Source organism: Esox lucius, chromosome 25 (genome assembly GCF_011004845.1).
Source record: "Esox lucius isolate fEsoLuc1 chromosome 25, fEsoLuc1.pri, whole genome shotgun sequence".
NCBI lineage: Eukaryota > Metazoa > Chordata > Actinopteri > Esociformes > Esocidae > Esox > Esox lucius.
Genome location: NC_047593.1, coordinates 4,692,055 through 4,710,387, shown reverse-complemented (window position 1 = coordinate 4,710,387; position 18,333 = coordinate 4,692,055). Strand labels below are relative to the sequence as shown.

Sequence of the window (18,333 nt, the reverse complement as noted above, 5' to 3'; positions counted from 1 at the left end):
TGCATTCACCGTGGATTCACAGCACCTATCTGGGTGACAATTCAATTGTGATTGACGCTAGGAAGCTTAATGCTTACCACTTTAAATTGGTCTGGTAGTTTGCCTTTTCCACATTGCTGTCTTACTTCTCCCAAATTATTTCCCTAATATTTAAAACGATTAAGAAACTTAAAAGTGCACTGCTGTTTGGAGTTAATTGTTTTCAACTTTACTAATTAGCCAAGCAATTTTAGCTGTTAGCAGGAATTACTATTCATTTACAACTAATTTGTAAACTTCGATTACGTTCACTGTCTACATATTCCCCATGCTATTGGTGCTTAATGACTCGCTATTACGTTGCCTTTTAACATTCCACTGTTGTGTTGGTCCTTAATGTAATCAATGCAGCATGAGAAACGTCTTGTAACGAGTATAATATATGGTTAACAGTTAAGTTAACACCCTAGCAAACAGTCATTCTATTTAACTAGGAATATGTTTATAACTGCCCCTAGCTGCTGGATTCCAAAGCACTTCGCATATTTTGATACTGATCATAATCAAGAGACATTTAGGACCAATATAGCACTAGGACATTTTGATATTGAACATAATAGCACTGCTGATAGGTTCATCCTGAACGTAATCACATTTTCCAGAACTGTTACATATTTACGTGTCTCCTGCTATGCCGGGTTGATATATGACTGGAATATGACAACAATATTCTGTTTTTGGAGTTTGGCCACACCATTACAAGAACGGAAAGATAGCTTTTTGACGTGATTAAAGGCCCCTTGCAGTAAAAAACTAAATAAATAAATAAATAATTGATTTCCTCAAATTATGCTAATGTTCCTTTAGTGTGACAACTATTAAATTGAAATTACCAGATAAAATAAAAATGCATTATGGGACCATCACATTAATTACAGTCCTTGGGGACCCTTTTTTGGTTGACAGTGTCCGTAACCAGATATTCCAGAATGCATCTTTAATGTATAAAACATTTTTTTAACCCTTTTAATTTAAGGTACCTATTTGTTAACCCGTAATGATTTGCCACTGGGACAGAAAACAGAATTGGATGACCAGGATTTCTGACACACCCACACACATACACTTACAGTATACACACATGCACTCTATCGATGGCTTATCGTTTTGCACATTTGGGTTGTCTGAGCGCCGAGACCAGTTCTACTCTATGACTCACCATCACAAAAAGAAGTTTGCTCTCTCCATGTCTTCTTCTCCTCTTTCTCTCTCTCTCTCTTTCTCTCTCTGTTTCTCACTCTCATTCTTTCTATTTCTGTCCTCTTTCTCCCCTTACTCTCTTTTTGCTCTGTCATGTCTCTCTCTCCCACTCTGTCGTTCCATTACAGCCTCTGTCTGCACTTTCATCTCGGAGAGACAGAAGTTAGTTGACAATGTTAAGGGTTCTGCAAGCTATGATGAGGAGCCCTAAATTGAGATTTTCTTCCTTTTCTTAAATGGCCTCTCTTAGGTTATACATTTTTTCAATCTTCAATTACTGAGAAGTGGAAATTCATAGTCCCAGAAAGCATATTGGTTTATTGTTTTCTAACACGTATCTTTTTCTAGGCTTCTAAAAATGATGTAGCTTAATGTAACAACGTCATGGAAAGATATAAGGTTGCTTTAATTGCCATATAAATGCAAAATAATGCAGTGTGATTGTCTGTTTGTGCACACACATTTACTTTTTGTTATTTACAGACAGTTTAAACCTCCAAAATAAGGCCCTTGTTCAAGGGCAAATCGGGCAGAATATTCACCTTGTCGGCTTGTGGTTTTCGAAACAGTGCTAAACTAACCGCTGCTCTTCTGTGTGTGTTACAGGTGGAAGAGGCCCTGGAAGCAGTGAAGAATGCTACCAATGAGCAGGACCTGGCCAACCGCTTCAAGGAGTTTGGCAAAGAGATGGTGAAGCTCAACTATGTGGCCGCCCGCAGACAGCAGGTAACAAGTGCACACACTATTGGTAACAGTAAGAAAACGTTTATATACCCTCTCCTTAGAGCTTGTATTATTGCTAAATGTGATGGTTCTTTGAGAGCCTGCTCACGTAAACATGCACACACGCAGTTTCCCCGCTAACCTTCATCATTTCATGAATGTCAGATTTGAAGCTTCTATCTTATACAATATATGATTGTTAGATAGTGAAAGTTTCAAACCTGCATAGTTTCCACAATTGTGGGGCGTTAAAAGCATTATAGAGCTAGACAACATTTTCTTTTTACTAAATTGCAGATTCCACTCCCAGCTCTTGATATCAGATCCAGCCAGCAGCTAGGCAGAACAAGGTTTTCAACGGGGAACTGTAAAGACAAATCAGGAGTGAGGCAGACACATTAAAAACCGATAGAGAGAGCCGAAGGCCATTTGGCTCCCACCAAGACACAGCGAGAACACCGCTTGTCTGTCATAGCAGTACATCACACACACACTCGCACAGCGAGCAGATACACTCTCTGTCACAGGAGTCCCTCTACAGCCAGCCTGGAGTCATAACCGAATGCTTTCACAACCCGTTTTAAAGGTTGGGCTGAGGGGCCCATAGGCAATGCTGCCACAGCATGATGTTTCTGAGAGAGGAATGGCTCAGCCTGTATTTCAGGTACAATTTAGTGCCCTAGTTTTGAACGGGACTTCTTGTTGAAAGGAGTGAACTACGGTATGCGGGCGAATCAACATCTGCCCATTATCGATTACCATTACACAGACTAACATCTTTCCCTCTTTCACAGCTTTGTTTGACCAAAGTAATAAGTGATCAGATTAAGACTTCATTCTTAGCTATTTATTATTTGTGACCACAGAGGTATTAAAAAGAAAAGAAAAGTGCTTCGTATAACACGTCCAAGCAGGAATGTGCAACAGTATTAGGCACAGCCTAATCCAGTGAATATCATGCACTGTGGGTTGCCAATTAGTCTTTATGTGCTACATCTGACAGATGAGAAACTATGCACTTGTAGTGGCTGATGGACATTTCTCATGTGCGCAGCTCCATATATCAAGGCCAGGTTCATAACATTGGTTGCAAACACACTGTTTAGATAAATGTATTATTTGAGTAAACTAATAATAATGTCAAATCAAAAGAATACCTGAATGCAGATGAGTGACAACACATAAAACATGCTAAACCAATAATTTGTGCCATGTTTTAAAGCAGTTTCAGTAACCTCTTCAAAGCATGACATTCAGCAGCATCTGTTCCCCCGTCCAGGTTCAGACCAGTTCTGACCCTGCTTAGCTTCCACTGCAAACATGCTGTGGGATTCAGTGTGCCAAGCTGTTGGGGAAGCGTTTGAAGAAAAACATGTTACATAGCACTGTCACGGAAAGAGCAAACTGGCACATTGATTTCATTATCTGTTTTATTTTTGAGATTCCACTAACTCAACAAGTCCACCTGGTAAATGAGTGATGCTCCCCTGACACTCAATGCATCGTTCAAAAAACAGCACCCACAAGCGTTTGTTCAGGCCGTTGTTCTGACAAAAAAAAAAAAAAGAAACATTCACTGAACTTGAATCTGTTTGTTAAAACCTGTTAGTTAAGGTGCAAAAAAGTCAATTTCCGCCTAAAATGATGTACCCAAATCTAAATGCTTGTAGCTCATGACCTAAATATAGTAGAAACATACAGTGGGGAGAACAAGTATTTGATACACTGATGATTTTGCAGGTTTTCCTACTTACAAAGCATGTAGAAGTCTGTCATTTTTATTATAGTTACTCTTCAACTGTGAGTGACGGAATCTAAAACAAAAATCCAGAAAATTACATTGTATGATTTTTAAGTAATTAATTTGCATTTTATTGCATGATATAAGTATTTGATCACCTACCAACGAGTAAGAATACATTCTCATCATGTTTGAATTGTAGTGGGGAAGGCCAAACATGCATTAGGAATATGGGGCATTTTCCACTTGATCCACAAGATGTCAGAAGGATCTGGGTTCTGGGATCTGGGTTCCAGGCCATTTGATATAAAGTTCAGTGATCTACTTACTCATTTGTAAAGCAAGGCCAAGTGTCCTTTACAGATTGGCCACTTTGTGCCAAATAGGACACTTTGGACACATTATGAATTTTCAAGTTCATACCTACACAGAACATACAACAGTGCAAAGGTGATTAAAATAAGGGTTAAATTAGCTTCCCTTCATAAAGGTCCTAACAGGATGCATGACAAGGAGGTGGATCCAATGACCTAACATCATATATGTGGTGTTTGCATCATATGTGGTGTTTGCATCATATGTGGTGATCTAACATCATATGTGGTGTTTGCATCATATGTGGTGTTTGCATCATATGTGGTGATCTAACATCATATGTGGTGTTTGCATCATATGTGGTGATCTAACATCATATGTGGTGTTTGCATCATATGTGGTGATATAACATCATATGTGGTGATATAACATCATATGTGGTGTTTGCATCATATGTGGTGATATAACATCATATGTGGTGTTTGCATCATATGTGGTGATATAACATCATATGTGGTGTTTGCATCATATGTGGTGATATAACATCATATTTGGTGTTTGCATCATATGTGGTGTTTGCATCATCTGTGGTGTTTGCATCATATGTGGTGTTTGCATCATATGTGGTGATCTAACATCATATGTGGTGTTTGCATCATATGTGGTGTTTGCATCATATGTGGTGATATAACATCATATGTGGTGTTTGCATCATATGTGGTGATATAACATCATATGTGGTGATATTACATCATATGTGGTGTTTGCATCATATGTGGTGATCTAACATCATATGTGGTGTTTGCATTATATGTGGTGTTTGCATCATATGTGGTGATATAACATCATATGTGGTGATATAACATCATATGTGGTGATATAACATCATATGTGGTGTTTGCATCATATGTGGTGATCTAACATCATATGTGGTGTTTGCATCATAAGTGGTGTTTGCATCATATGTGGTGATATAACATCATATGTGGTGTTTACATCATTTGTGGTGATATAACATCATATGTGGTGTTTGCATCATATGTGGTGTTTGCATCATATGTGGTGATATAACATCATATGTGGTGTTTGCATCATATGTGGTGATATAACATCATATGTGGTGTTTGCATCATATGTGGTGATATAACATCATTTGTGGTGTTTGCATCCTATGTGGTGTTTGCATCACATGTGGTGATATAACATCATATTTGGTGTTTGCATCATATGTGGTGTTTGCATCATATGTTGTGATCTAATATTCAAGGGAAGATGGACTATATTTACTGAATTAATGTTACCTCACACGAACGGGCTGATGTTACATGAGAACAACACCCTGTCCTTTGCGCGTTATGTAGTAGCGCTCATGTAGTATCAGTACTTTTTAAAAACATGTATTTCGTTTAGCCAAATACTATTCGAATAACAACACATACTATTGGGATTGTAAAATATGGTCCAATGCACATCCCTACATTGCATAACATTTCCTAAAATGTATAAAGCCTTAACAGTTTACATACTAATCAGTCAATAGATTTTTTAAAACTTTTAAACGTAAGTACCCCAGATCTGCGGTACTAGAACCTTAGAACCTTAGAACCTTTTAAATATTGTTGCGGTAGTTGCTTATCTTCCCTCCCTGGCAGAGTAGAACATCTCTGCTATTAGTCTTACTACCTTTTATGGGCATACAGACTTTTATATAAAAACATATCGATTGTGAAACGTTCCGTTATCCTTGAAGCTAATGCTAAGGTAGCTTAGCTTTAGGTTGGATTGACAAGTCTAGTAGCCAATTAGTTTGTCCATTCAGTAGGCTGATTTCCCAGGCGGGGGAGGGTCTCTTTATCGATCCTCATTGTGCAATTGGTTGAAGGTCGCTTGGAAAGGCATTGGGATGATTTTTTGTTTGTTTTTATTTACGAAAATTGGTTTCTATACTAAACAAATATCATTTAAAACATTACAGATGTACATCAAACAGTGGACACTTGGAAACAGCTCTTGACACCACTTACTAAACTTGCTGCCCAGGTCTAGTACTTATGTCTATCAATCCACAATTATTTTCTGTTAATGTTGACATGTTTGGGTAACCATAGGATGTGTGTAAAGCTGGTTATATCAATATTTGAGTTTTAGACTGTCCATGAAATAATAGAAAACTTTTTTTATTTTTTTATTGTATGTTCTAGCTTGTGTCTGAAAACCTTCTTTCTTCCAATCTACATTCTGCTGAATTCCTCACAATCTCCCATGTGTATTTTATACAGTATACCTTCACTGTGCATGTCCTGACAACATATGTGCACATAAATTGCAGTTATAATGGTCAAGGGCAGTATAGGCGGAATTCTCAATTTCTTAATATACATTCAAGAACCAATATATGACGTTCCCTAACCATTCTATACCTTTCCCTAACCTTCAGGAGCTGAAAGACCCCCAGTGCCGGGATGAGATGGCGGCGGCACGTGGCGCCCTGAAGAAGAACGCCACCATGCTGTATACGGCCTCTCAGGCCTTCCTTCGCCACCCGGATGTGGCGGCCACTCGCGCCAACCGCGACTATGTCTTCAAGCAGGTGCAGGAGGCCATCGGAAGCATCAGCAGTGCTGCCCAGGCTACCTCGCCCGGTGACGAGAAGCACGGACACGCTGGCATCGGGGAGCTGGCCGCTGCCCTGAACGAGTTTGATGTGAGTACTCACGCGATCGTCATCCTTCCTGTCCCTCTCTCCCTTCCTCAGGTGAACTGCTCAGCGCTCTGTGGTTTCTTCTAGCCAGTGGGCGGTTTGGTTCTGATTTGGTTCTGTGTGGTTCGGATGGGTCCCGGGTTGGGCAGTCAATGAACAAAAGGCAGCGTCATCAGCAGGGCTGCTTTTGTACACCATTGGTTGTTATGTAGCACCCTCCTCCTAGGTCCCCAGGAGACCTACTTTTTGAGTTAAATGTAAAATCTCTTGTGGAAAGGAAACCAACAGTTCTAACGGTAACCAAAGAGTCTTATTTCAAGAGTTCTCCTATGGCCACAGCTGAAGAACCGTTTTAGGTTGTAGATAGCACGTTTTTAAATGTTCTTCATTACTCCCTTTCTATCATTCAACAGAAGCTCCTCAGTGGTCAGTGGCTGGGTCACAAGCTTTATGTTACCCTTTATGTTCTCCAAAAGGTCAACAGTTGAACGACGGCTCTTGTGCCCGCACGCCTATGAGGGTGAGCGCGTTTGTTGGGCTGCCTGTTTTGACAGCTGTACTCAGTGCTTTACAGTTGAACTTCTGTAGTGCACTTCACACCCATGGGCTTAAAGCGAAAGGCAACAGTGAATATCAATGAGTCCCATTACCACCGAATAGTGCTGATACACCCTCACCTCCTGTCACCATGCATCCCCAAAGCCCTTAAAGATAGGATTTCAAAGAGTTTCCTTTCAAACCCTGCTTGGAGGCAGTTGAGGGAAAAAGTATCTGTTGACTATGCTTTTCCAATTTCAAGTTTTTTTTTCCACACCTTTTAATTATACACAACATGATAAAGTGTGCCTGAAACCACTGCAAACAATTAGATCACACTATGAATTATTCAGCTAACATTTGCACATGGAGAGCGCAGGAGCGTGAGACGAGGAGATGAAGAGCTAGTGAGAAAGGGGGGAGAAAGGGGAAGGGAGCGAGAGACGAGGAGATGAAGAGTTGGCGAGAAAGTGGGGAGAGAGGGGAAGCAAGAGGGAAAGGGAGCGTGAGACGAGGAGATGAAGAGCTAGTGAGAAAGGGGGAGAGAGGGGAAGGGAGCGAGAGACGAGGAGATGAAGAGCTAGTGAGAAAGGGGGAGAGAGGGGAAGGGAGCGAGAGACGAGGAGATGAAGAGCTAGTGAGAAAGGGGGGAGAGAGGGGAAGGGAGCGAGAGACGAGGAGATGAAGAGCTAGTGAGAAAGGGGGAGAGAGGGGAAGGGAGCAAGAGACGAGGAGATGAAGAGCTAGTGAGAAAGGGGGAGAGAGGGGAAGGGAGCGAGAGACGAGGAGATGAAGAGCTAGTGAGAAAGGGGGAGAGAGGGGAAGGGAGCGAGAGACGTGGAGATGAAGAGCTAGTGAGAAAGGGGGAGAGATGGGAAGGGAGCGAGAGACGAGGAGATGAAGTGCTAGTGAGAAAGGGGGGAGAGAGGGGAAGGGAGCGAGAGACGAGGAGATGAAGAGCTAGTGAGAAAGGGGGAGAGAGGGGAAGGGAGCGAGAGACAAGGAGATGAAGAGCTAGTGAGAAAGGGGGGAGAGAGAGGAAGGGAGCGAGAGACAAGGAGATGAAGAGCTAGTGAGAAAGGGGGAGAGAGGGGAAGGGAGCGAGAGACGAGGAGATGAAGAGCTAGTGAGAAAGGGGGAGAGAGGGGAAGGGAGCGAGAGACGAGGAGATGAAGAGCTAGTGAGAAAGGGGGAGAGAGAGGAAGGGAGCGAGAGACAAGGAGATGAAGAGCTAGTGAGAAAGGGGGAGAGAGGGGAAGGGAGCGAGAGACGAGGAGATGAAGAGCTAGTGAGAAAGGGGGAGAGAGGGGAAGGGAGCGAGAGACGAGGAGATGAAGAGCTAGTGAGAAAGGGGGAGAGAGGGGGATAGAGGGGAAGGGAGCGAGAGACGAGGAGATGAAGAGCTAGTGAGAAAGGGGGGAGAGAGGGGAAGGGAGCGAGCGACGAGGAGATGAAGAGCTAGTGAGAAAGGGGGAGAGAGGGGAAGGGAGCGAGAGACGAGGAGATGAAGAGCTAGTGAGAAAGGGGGAGAGACGGGAAGGGAGCGAGAGATGAGGAGATGAAGAGCTTGTGAGAAAGGGGGAGAGAGGGGAAGCAAGAGGGAAAGGGAGCGAGAGACGAGGAGATGAAGAGCTAGTGAGAAAGGGGGAGAGAGGGGAAGGGAGCGAGAGAGGGCCTTCATTTCCCAACTCGGATGTAAACAACTGACTTTCCCAAATTCATTACCACAGTGTTTTCTTTCCCACCACATCCCGCGACATAAACATATTGTCTAGGATTTCCTTTTCACAGCGACTGCATTCATTTGCATACGGCTGAGCTCCGAGATAGATAATTTACAAGTTTAAAAACGTCACCTTTGAAGACACCTTAATAATCAACATAAGGTTTTGAGTGGAGAACACTACACTTTTGGCAATGCCAAATAGTATCCCATTTTCTGCTTATTTAAGCTCAATTTTGCAATATCTTGATAGTGAACTTGATGTCGTGTAAGGTGCCAACCTCTAATATTAATTACGTCTCTTTAGGTTGTTGTTAAATTAACTCTGTTTGTGTTCACACACACTGACACATTGGAGAAATTCACAGAACAGCAGATTTTCTTAAAGCATTTTACTATTATTAATATATGCTAACAGTGCAGTCAGATAGTTACATGCACTATTTCAGAAGGGGACCTGCAGCTGAGATATATATGACTAAATTCTGCCACCTAGTGACTAAGAAATATAAGTACAAAGTCTGATTGTGACATTGGCTAGACACCTGCATTTATCACTGCAAAACTTAGTATATGCCTGTATTACAAAAGTACCTCAACATAATTATTACTATATATCAAGCTTAATGTTCTAGAACTATCAGATCATTTTGATTGGTTTAACCCAAAAAGGATTGGTGAACATTTGTATTCATGCTGAAAATGAAATTTCAGAATTAATAACTTCAAAAATAAATTATGCTTATGCTTTATATAGTAAAGAAACAGAATCAAACAAATGCCCATTAACAAAAGTTTAATGATTTGAAATATGTGATATTGTCACTGCTGTAACTCAATGACAGTCGGTAAAACACATTTGATTATCATATTTGATTACATTCCTTAGTATGACTGACAAGTGCTGGTTCTCTGGGCCATTTAAAAGGAAACAATGCTGAATTGTCGTGTTTTGTATTTTCTGCGTACCACATGTGGAAGCACTGCGATACTGGCAGCTGGCTTGAAAGTGCAAAAGAGTGTGCCCTTGTGGTGGTCCTTCAAATGTGCAAATATCCCAATGCATGGTTAGAAATACAAACCTATCATGTTGGTGGGGACCATGCCCATAACATGTGTTGATTTTAAAAACTACCAAAATGGGATTGTTTTGGGGACTGTCAAACCACAAACCGTCCAGGGCAAGAATATAATGTACTGTACATACCTCATGATCTTAGTTCTGTCGTTCCCTGATCAGAACCTGCATATTGTGCTTTTTTTCGCTGTTTGTAATGAATGAATATTCTACTATGTATGCCCCAAAACATGATCAACTTTTTTACCAAAACATTGTGATCATTTGACGTACAAGTCGAACCTTTAAAACGGAGCTCACATACTATGTGCTATTGCTGTTTACATACACATATAATACAGACCAGTAAGGTAGGATTCAGCTCTTTTCCCTATTACATATATAATACAGACCAGTAAGGTAGGATTCAGCTCTGTTCCCTATTACATATATAATACAGACCAGTAAGGTAGGATTCAGCTCTTTTCCCCTATTACACATATAATATAGACCAGTAAGGTAGGATTCAGTTCTGTTCCCTATTACATATATAATACAGACCACTAAGGTAGGATTCAGTTCTGTTACATATGACATATATAATACAGACCACTAAGGTAGGATTCAGTTCTGTTCCCTATTACATATATAATACAGAACAGTAAGGTAGGATTCAGCTCTGTTCCCTATTGCATATAAAATACAGACCAGTAAGGTAGGATTCAGTTCTGTTCTCCACTACATATATAATAAAAAACACTGATGTAGAATTCAGCTCTGTTACCTATTACATATATAATACAGACCAGTAAGGTACGATTCAGTTCTGTTCCCTATTACATATATAATACAGACCACTAAGGTAGGATTCAGTTCTGTTACCTATTACATATATAATACAGACCACTAAGGTAGGATTCAGCTCTTTTCCCTATTACAAATATAATACAGACCAGTAAGGTAGGATTCAGCTCTTTTCCCTATTAAATATATAATACAGACCAGTAAGGTAGGATTCAGCTCTGTTCCCTATTGCATATATAATACAGACCAGTAAGGTAGGATTAAGTTCTGTTCTTCACTACATATATAATACAGACCACTAAGGTAGGATTCAGCTCTGTTCCCTATTACATATATAATACAGACCAGTAAGGTAGGATTAAGTTCTGTTCTTCACTACATATATAATACAGACCACTAAGGTAGGATTCAGCTCTTTTCCCTATTACATATATAATACAGACCAGTAAGGTAGGATTCAGCTCTTTTCCCCTATTACACATATAATATAGACCAGTAAGGTAGGATTCAGTTCTGTTCCCTATTACATATATAATACAGACCACTAAGGTAGGATTCAGTTCTGTTCCCTATTACATATATAATACAGAACAGTAAGGTAGGATTCAGCTCTGTTCCCTATTGCATATAAAATACAGACCAGTAAGGTAGGATTCAGTTCTGTTCACCACTACATATATAATACAGACCAGTAAGGTAGGATTCAGTTCTGTTCTCCACTACATATATAATAAAAAACACTGATGTAGAATTCAGCTCTGTTCTCCACTACATATATAATAAAGACCACTGATGTAGAATTCAGCTCTGTTGCCTATTCATTATATAATACAGACCATTAAGGTGGGATTCAGTTCTGTTCTCCACTACATATATAACAAAGACCACTGATGTAGAAATCAGCTCTGTTACCTATTACATATATAATACAGACCAGTAAGGTAGGATTCAGTTCTGTTCTCCACTACATATATAATACAGACCAGTAAGGTAGGATTGAGCTCTGTTCTCCACTACATATATAATAAAGACCACTGATGTAGAATTCAGCTCTGTTCCCTATTACATATATAATACAGACCAGTAAGGTAGGATTCAGTTCTGTTCTCCACTACATATATAATACAGAGCCGTAAGGTAGGATTCAGTTCTGTTCCCTATTAAATATATAATACAGACCAGTAAGGTAGGATTCAGCTCTGTTCCCTATTACATATATAATACAGACCAGTAAGGTAGGATTCAGTTCTGTTCTCCACTACATATATAATAAAGACCACTGATGTAGAACTCAGCTCTGTTCCCTATTACATATATAATACAGACCAGTAAGGTAGGATTCAGTTCTGTTATCCACTACATATATAATACAGAGCCGTAAGGTAGGATTCAGTTCTGTTCCCTATTAAATATATAATACAGACCAGTAAGGTAGGATTCAGTTCTGTTCTCCACTACATACATAATACAGACCAGTAAGGTGGGATTCAGTTCGGTTCCCCACTACATGTATAATACAGAGCTGTAAGGTAGGATTCAGTTCTGTTCCCTATTAAATATATAATACAGACCAGTAAGGTAGGATTCATTTCTGTTCTCCACTACATATATAATAAAGACCACTGATGTAGAATTCAGCTCTGTTCCCTATTACATATATAATACAGACCAGTAAGGTAGGATTCAGTTCTGTTCTCCACTACATATATAATAAAGACCACTGATGTAGAATTCAGCTCTGTTCCCTATTACATAAATAATACAGACCAGTAAGGTAGGATTCAGTTCTGTTCTCCACTACATACATAATACAGACCAGTAAGGTAGGATTCAGTTCGGTTCCCCACTACATGTATAATACAGAGCTGTAAGGTAGGATTCAGTTCTGTTCCCTATTAAATATATAATACAGACCAGTAAGGTAGGATTCATTTCTGTTCTCCACTACATATATAATAAAGACCACTGATGTAGAATTCAGCTCTGTTCCCTATTACATATATAATACAGACCAGTAAGGTAGGATTCAGTTCTGTTCTCCACTACATATATAATAAAGACCACTGATGTAGAATTCAGCTCTGTTCCCTATTACATAAATAATACAGACCAGTAAGGTAGGATTCAGTTCTGTTCTCCACTACATACATAATACAGACCAGTAAGGTAGGATTCAGTTCGGTTCCCCACTACATGTATAATACAGAGCTGTAAGGTAGGATTCAGTTCTGTTCCCTATTAAATATATAATACAGACCAGTAAGGTAGGATTCATTTCTGTTCTCCACTACATATATAATAAAGACCACTGATGTAGAATTCAGCTCTGTTCCCTATTACATATATAATACAGACCAGTAAGGTAGGATTCAGTTCTGTTCTCCACTACATATATAATAAAGACCACTGATGTAGAATTCAGCTCTGTTCCCTATTACATAAATAATACAGACCAGTAAGGTAGGATTCAGTTCTGTTCTCCACTACATATATAATACAGACCAGTAAGGTAGGATTCAGTTCTGTTCTCCACTACATGTATAATACAGACCAGTAAGGTAGGATTCAGTTCTGTTCTCCTCTACATATATAATACAGACCAGTATGGTAGGATTCAGTTCTGTTCTCCACTACATATATAATGCAGACCAGTAAGGTAGGATTCAGTTCTGTTCTCCACTACATATATAATACAGACCAGTAAGGTAGGATTCAGTTCTGTTATCCACTACATATATAATACAGAGCCGTAAGGTAGGATTCAGTTATGTTCCTTATTAAATATATAATACAGAACAGTAAGGTAGGATTCAGCTCTGTTCCCTATTACATATATAATACAGACCAGTAAGGTAGGATTCAGTTCTGTTCTCCACTACATATATAATAAAGACCACTGATGTTGAATTCTGCTCTGTTCCCTATTACATATATAATACAGACCAGTAAGGTAGGATTCATTTCTGTTCTCCACTACATATATAATACAGAGCCGTAAGGTAGGATTCAGTTCTGTTCCCTATTAAATATATAATACAGACCAGTAAGGTAGGATTCATTTCTGTTCTCCACTACATATATAATAAAGACCACTGATGTAGGATTCAGTTCTGTTCTCCACTACATATATAATACAGACCAGTAAGGTAGGATTCAGTTCTGTTCTCCACTACATAAATAATAAAGACCACTGATGTAGAATTCAGCTCTGTTCCTTATTACATATATAATACAGACCAATAAGGTAGGATTCAGTTCTGTTATCCACTACATATATAATACAGAGCCGTAAGGTAGGATTCAGTTCTGTTCCCTATTAAATATATAATACAGACCAGTAATGTAGGATTCAGTTCTGTTCTCCACTACATACATAATACAGACCAGTAAGGTAGGATTCAGTTCCGTTATCCACTACATATATAATACAGAGCCTTAAGGTAGGATTCAGTTCTGTTCCTTATTAAATATATTATACAGACCAGTAAGGTAGGATTCATTTCAGTTCTCCACTACATATATAATAAAGACCACTGATGTAGAATTCAGCTCTGTTCCCTATTACATATATAATACAGACCAGTAAGGTAGGATTCAGCTCTGTTCTCCACTACATATATAATACAGAGCCGTAAGGTAGGATTCAGTTCTGTTCCCTATTACATATATAATACAGACCCGTAAGGTAGGATTCAGTTCTGTTCTCCACTACATATATAATACAGACCAGTAAGGTAGGATTCAGTTCTGTTCCTTATTAAATATATAATACAGAACAGTAAGGTAGGATTCAGCTCTGTTCCCTATTACATATATAATACAGACCAGTAAGGTAGGATTCAGTTCTGTTCTCCACTACATATATAATAAAGACCACTGATGTTGAATTCTGCTCTGTTCCCTATTACATATATAATACAGACCAGTAAGGTAGGATTCATTTCTGTTCTCCACTACATATATAATACAGAGCCGTAAGGTAGGATTCAGTTCTGTTCCCTATTAAATATATAATACAGACCAGTAAGGTAGGATTCATTTCTGTTCTCCACTACATATATAATAAAGACCACTGATGTAGGATTCAGTTCTGTTCTCCACTACATATATAATACAGACCAGTAAGGTAGGATTCAGTTCTGTTCTCCACTACATAAATAATAAAGACCACTGATGTAGAATTCAGCTCTGTTCCTTATTACATATATAATACAGACCAATAAGGTAGGATTCAGTTCTGTTATCCACTACATATATAATACAGAGCCGTAAGGTAGGATTCAGTTCTGTTCCCTATTAAATATATAATACAGACCAGTAATGTAGGATTCAGTTCTGTTCTCCACTACATACATAATACAGACCAGTAAGGTAGGATTCAGTTCCGTTATCCACTACATATATAATACAGAGCCTTAAGGTAGGATTCAGTTCTGTTCCTTATTAAATATATTATACAGACCAGTAAGGTAGGATTCATTTCAGTTCTCCACTACATATATAATAAAGACCACTGATGTAGAATTCAGCTCTGTTCCCTATTACATATATAATACAGACCAGTAAGGTAGGATTCAGCTCTGTTCTCCACTACATATATAATACAGAGCCGTAAGGTAGGATTCAGTTCTGTTCCCTATTACATATATAATACAGACCCGTAAGGTAGGATTCAGTTCTGTTCTCCACTACATATATAATACAGACCAGTAAGGTAGGATTCAGTTCTGTTCCCTATTACATATATAATACAGACCAGTAAGGTAGGATTCAGCTCTGTTGCCTATTACACATATAATACAGACCAGTAAGGTAGGATTCAGTTCTGTTCTCCACTACATATATAATGCAGACCAGTTAGGTAGGATTCAGTTCTGTTCTCCACTACATATATAATGCAGACCAGTAAGATAGGATTCATTTCTGTTCTCCACTACATATATAATACAGACCAGTAAGGTAGGATTCAGTTCTGTTCTCCACTACATACATAATACAGACCAGTAAGGTTGGATTCAGTTCTGTTCCCTATTACATATATAATACAGACCAGTAAGGTAGGATTCAGTTCTGTTCCCTATTACATATATAATACAGACCATTAAGGTAGGATTCAGTTCTGTTCTCCACTACATATATAATACAGACCATTGATATAGGATTCAGCTTTGTTTTCCACTACATATATAATAAAGTCCATTGATGTAGGATTTAGCTCTGTTCTCTACTTCATATATACAGTGGATATAAAAAGTCTACACACCCTTGTAATCTTTTGCCAGGTTTTTGTGATGTAAAAGAATGAGACAAAGATAAATCATGCCAGAACTTTTTCCACTTCTAATGTTACCTATAATGTGAACAATTCAATTGAAGAACAAACTGAAATCTTGGAGGGGGAAATGTGAAAAAACAACAACCTTATAATAACCTGGTTGCATAAATGTGCACACCCACTTATAACTGGGGATGTTGCTATATTCAGGAAATTAATCAATCACATTCAAACTCCTGTTAAATAGAAGTCATTACACACCTGCCATCATTTTAAGTGACTCTGATTAACCACAAATAATGTTCAGCTGTTCTAGTAGGATTTTCCTGTTATTTTCATAATTGCATCTCAGAGCAAAAGCCATAGTCTGCAGAGAGCTTCCAAAGAAAATCTCATTGATGAAAGATATCAGTCAGGAGTAGGGTACAAAATAATTTCCAAAGGATTAGATATACCATGGAATCATCATCATGTGGAGAAAATATGGCACAACAGAGACATTACCAAGAACTGGACATCCCTCCAAAATTGATGAAAACACAAGCAACATTAATGGAACTGCAGGAATTTTGGGCATGTACTGGCTGTGTGCTCCATGTGACATCAATCTCCTGTGTTCTTCATATGAGTGTGCTATGGGGTAGGGTGGCAAGACGGAAGCCTTTTCTTACAAAGATATCATCCAAGCCCGGCTGAATTTGAAAAAACAAACATCACATCCCCTAGAAGCACGTGGGAAAATGTGTTATGGTCTGATGGTTGAACTTTTTGGCCATAATTCCAAAAGGTATGTTTGGCACAAAAACAACACTGCACATCACCCAAAGAACACCATACCCACAGGGAAGCATGGTGGTGGCAGCATCATGCTTTTGGGCTGAATTTCTTTAGCTGGAACCGGGGCCTTAGTCAGGGTGGAGGGAATTATGAACAGTTCCAAATACCCGGCAATTTTGGCACAAAACCTTTCCGTTAGAAAGCTGAAGATGAAGTTCACCTTTCAGCACGACAAAGACCCAAAGCACACATCCAAATCCACAAAAGCATGGCTTCACCAGATGAAGATAAACATTTTGGAATGGCCCAGCCAGAGCCCAGACCTGAATCCAATTGAACATCTGTGGGGTGATCTGAAGAGGGCTTCGCACAGGAGATGTCCTTGCATCTGACAGATTTGGAGTGCTTTTGCAAAGAAGAGTGGGCAAATATTGCCAAGTCAAGATGTGCCATGCTAATAGACTCCTACCCAAAAAGACTGAGTGCTGTAATAAAATCAAAAGGTGCTTTGACAAAGTATTAGTTAAGGGTGTGCACACTTATGCAACCAGGTTATTGTGAGTTTTTCGTTGTATTTTTTCCCCTTCAAAGATTTCAGTTTGTTTTTCAATTGAATTGTTGACGTTCAAGGTCACATTAAATGAGGAAAAAGCTCTGACATGATTTATCTTTGTCTCATTCTTTTAAATCACAAGAACCTGGCATTTTAACAGGGGTGTGTAGACTTTATATCCACTGTAATACAGACCACTGATGTAGGGATCACCTCTTTTCTCCACTACATATATAATACAGACCTCTGCTGTAGGATTTAGTTCTCTTCTCCACTACATATATAATATAGACCTCTGCTGTAGGATTTAGTTCTCTTCTCCACTACATATATAACACAGACCACTGATGTAGGATTCAATTCTGTTCCTGACTGAAATCTAGCCTCTTCTTTGCTGCAGTTTCCTTCCCTTATACAAAGTTACATTGTACGGTAAACCAACTCCACTCTGCTTTTCATGTAAAAACAGGTTGGCTTTCTGAAAGCAAAAAGTGCAAAGATAATTTGATTCTAGTCGGCAGGCAACAATTCACAGTCGCCCTCTGGCAGTCTGTGTGTGTGTGTGTGTGTGTGTGTGTGTGTGTGTGTGTGTGTGTGTGTGTGTGTGCATGCGTGTGCGTGTATGCAAGAGTATGCACGCATGTGTGTTTTCTGCTAGTTCATGTTTAATTCCTACTGCAATTTAATACAGAAACCCCAGACTGTGGACAGAGTCACTCTGAATTATAATGCTTTGATGTAACAGGAAATGCAATAGCTGCACTATATACATACACACAGAGAATCAGATCAGACATTGATACAGAGAATCAAATCTCACATAAATACAGATAATCAAATCACACATCTCAAATACATGCATACACACATACAGGTGCCCTCGTCCCT

At 39.2% G+C, this 18,333-nt stretch overlaps 1 protein-coding gene across 2 annotated transcripts in view; it reads left to right on the top strand.

The window, feature by feature from the left end:
* The window catches only part of ctnna2 (catenin (cadherin-associated protein), alpha 2), a 524,553-nt gene that overhangs the window by 120,522 nt on the left and 385,698 nt on the right, over positions 1-18,333 (top strand). For both annotated transcript variants that reach the window (XM_029118384.2, XM_029118385.2), the window contains 2 exons: positions 1,846-1,965; positions 6,456-6,722. In XM_029118384.2, the coding sequence (XP_028974217.1) occupies positions 1,846-1,965; positions 6,456-6,722 (387 nt within the window). The remainder of the gene's footprint in view (positions 1-1,845; positions 1,966-6,455; positions 6,723-18,333) is intronic.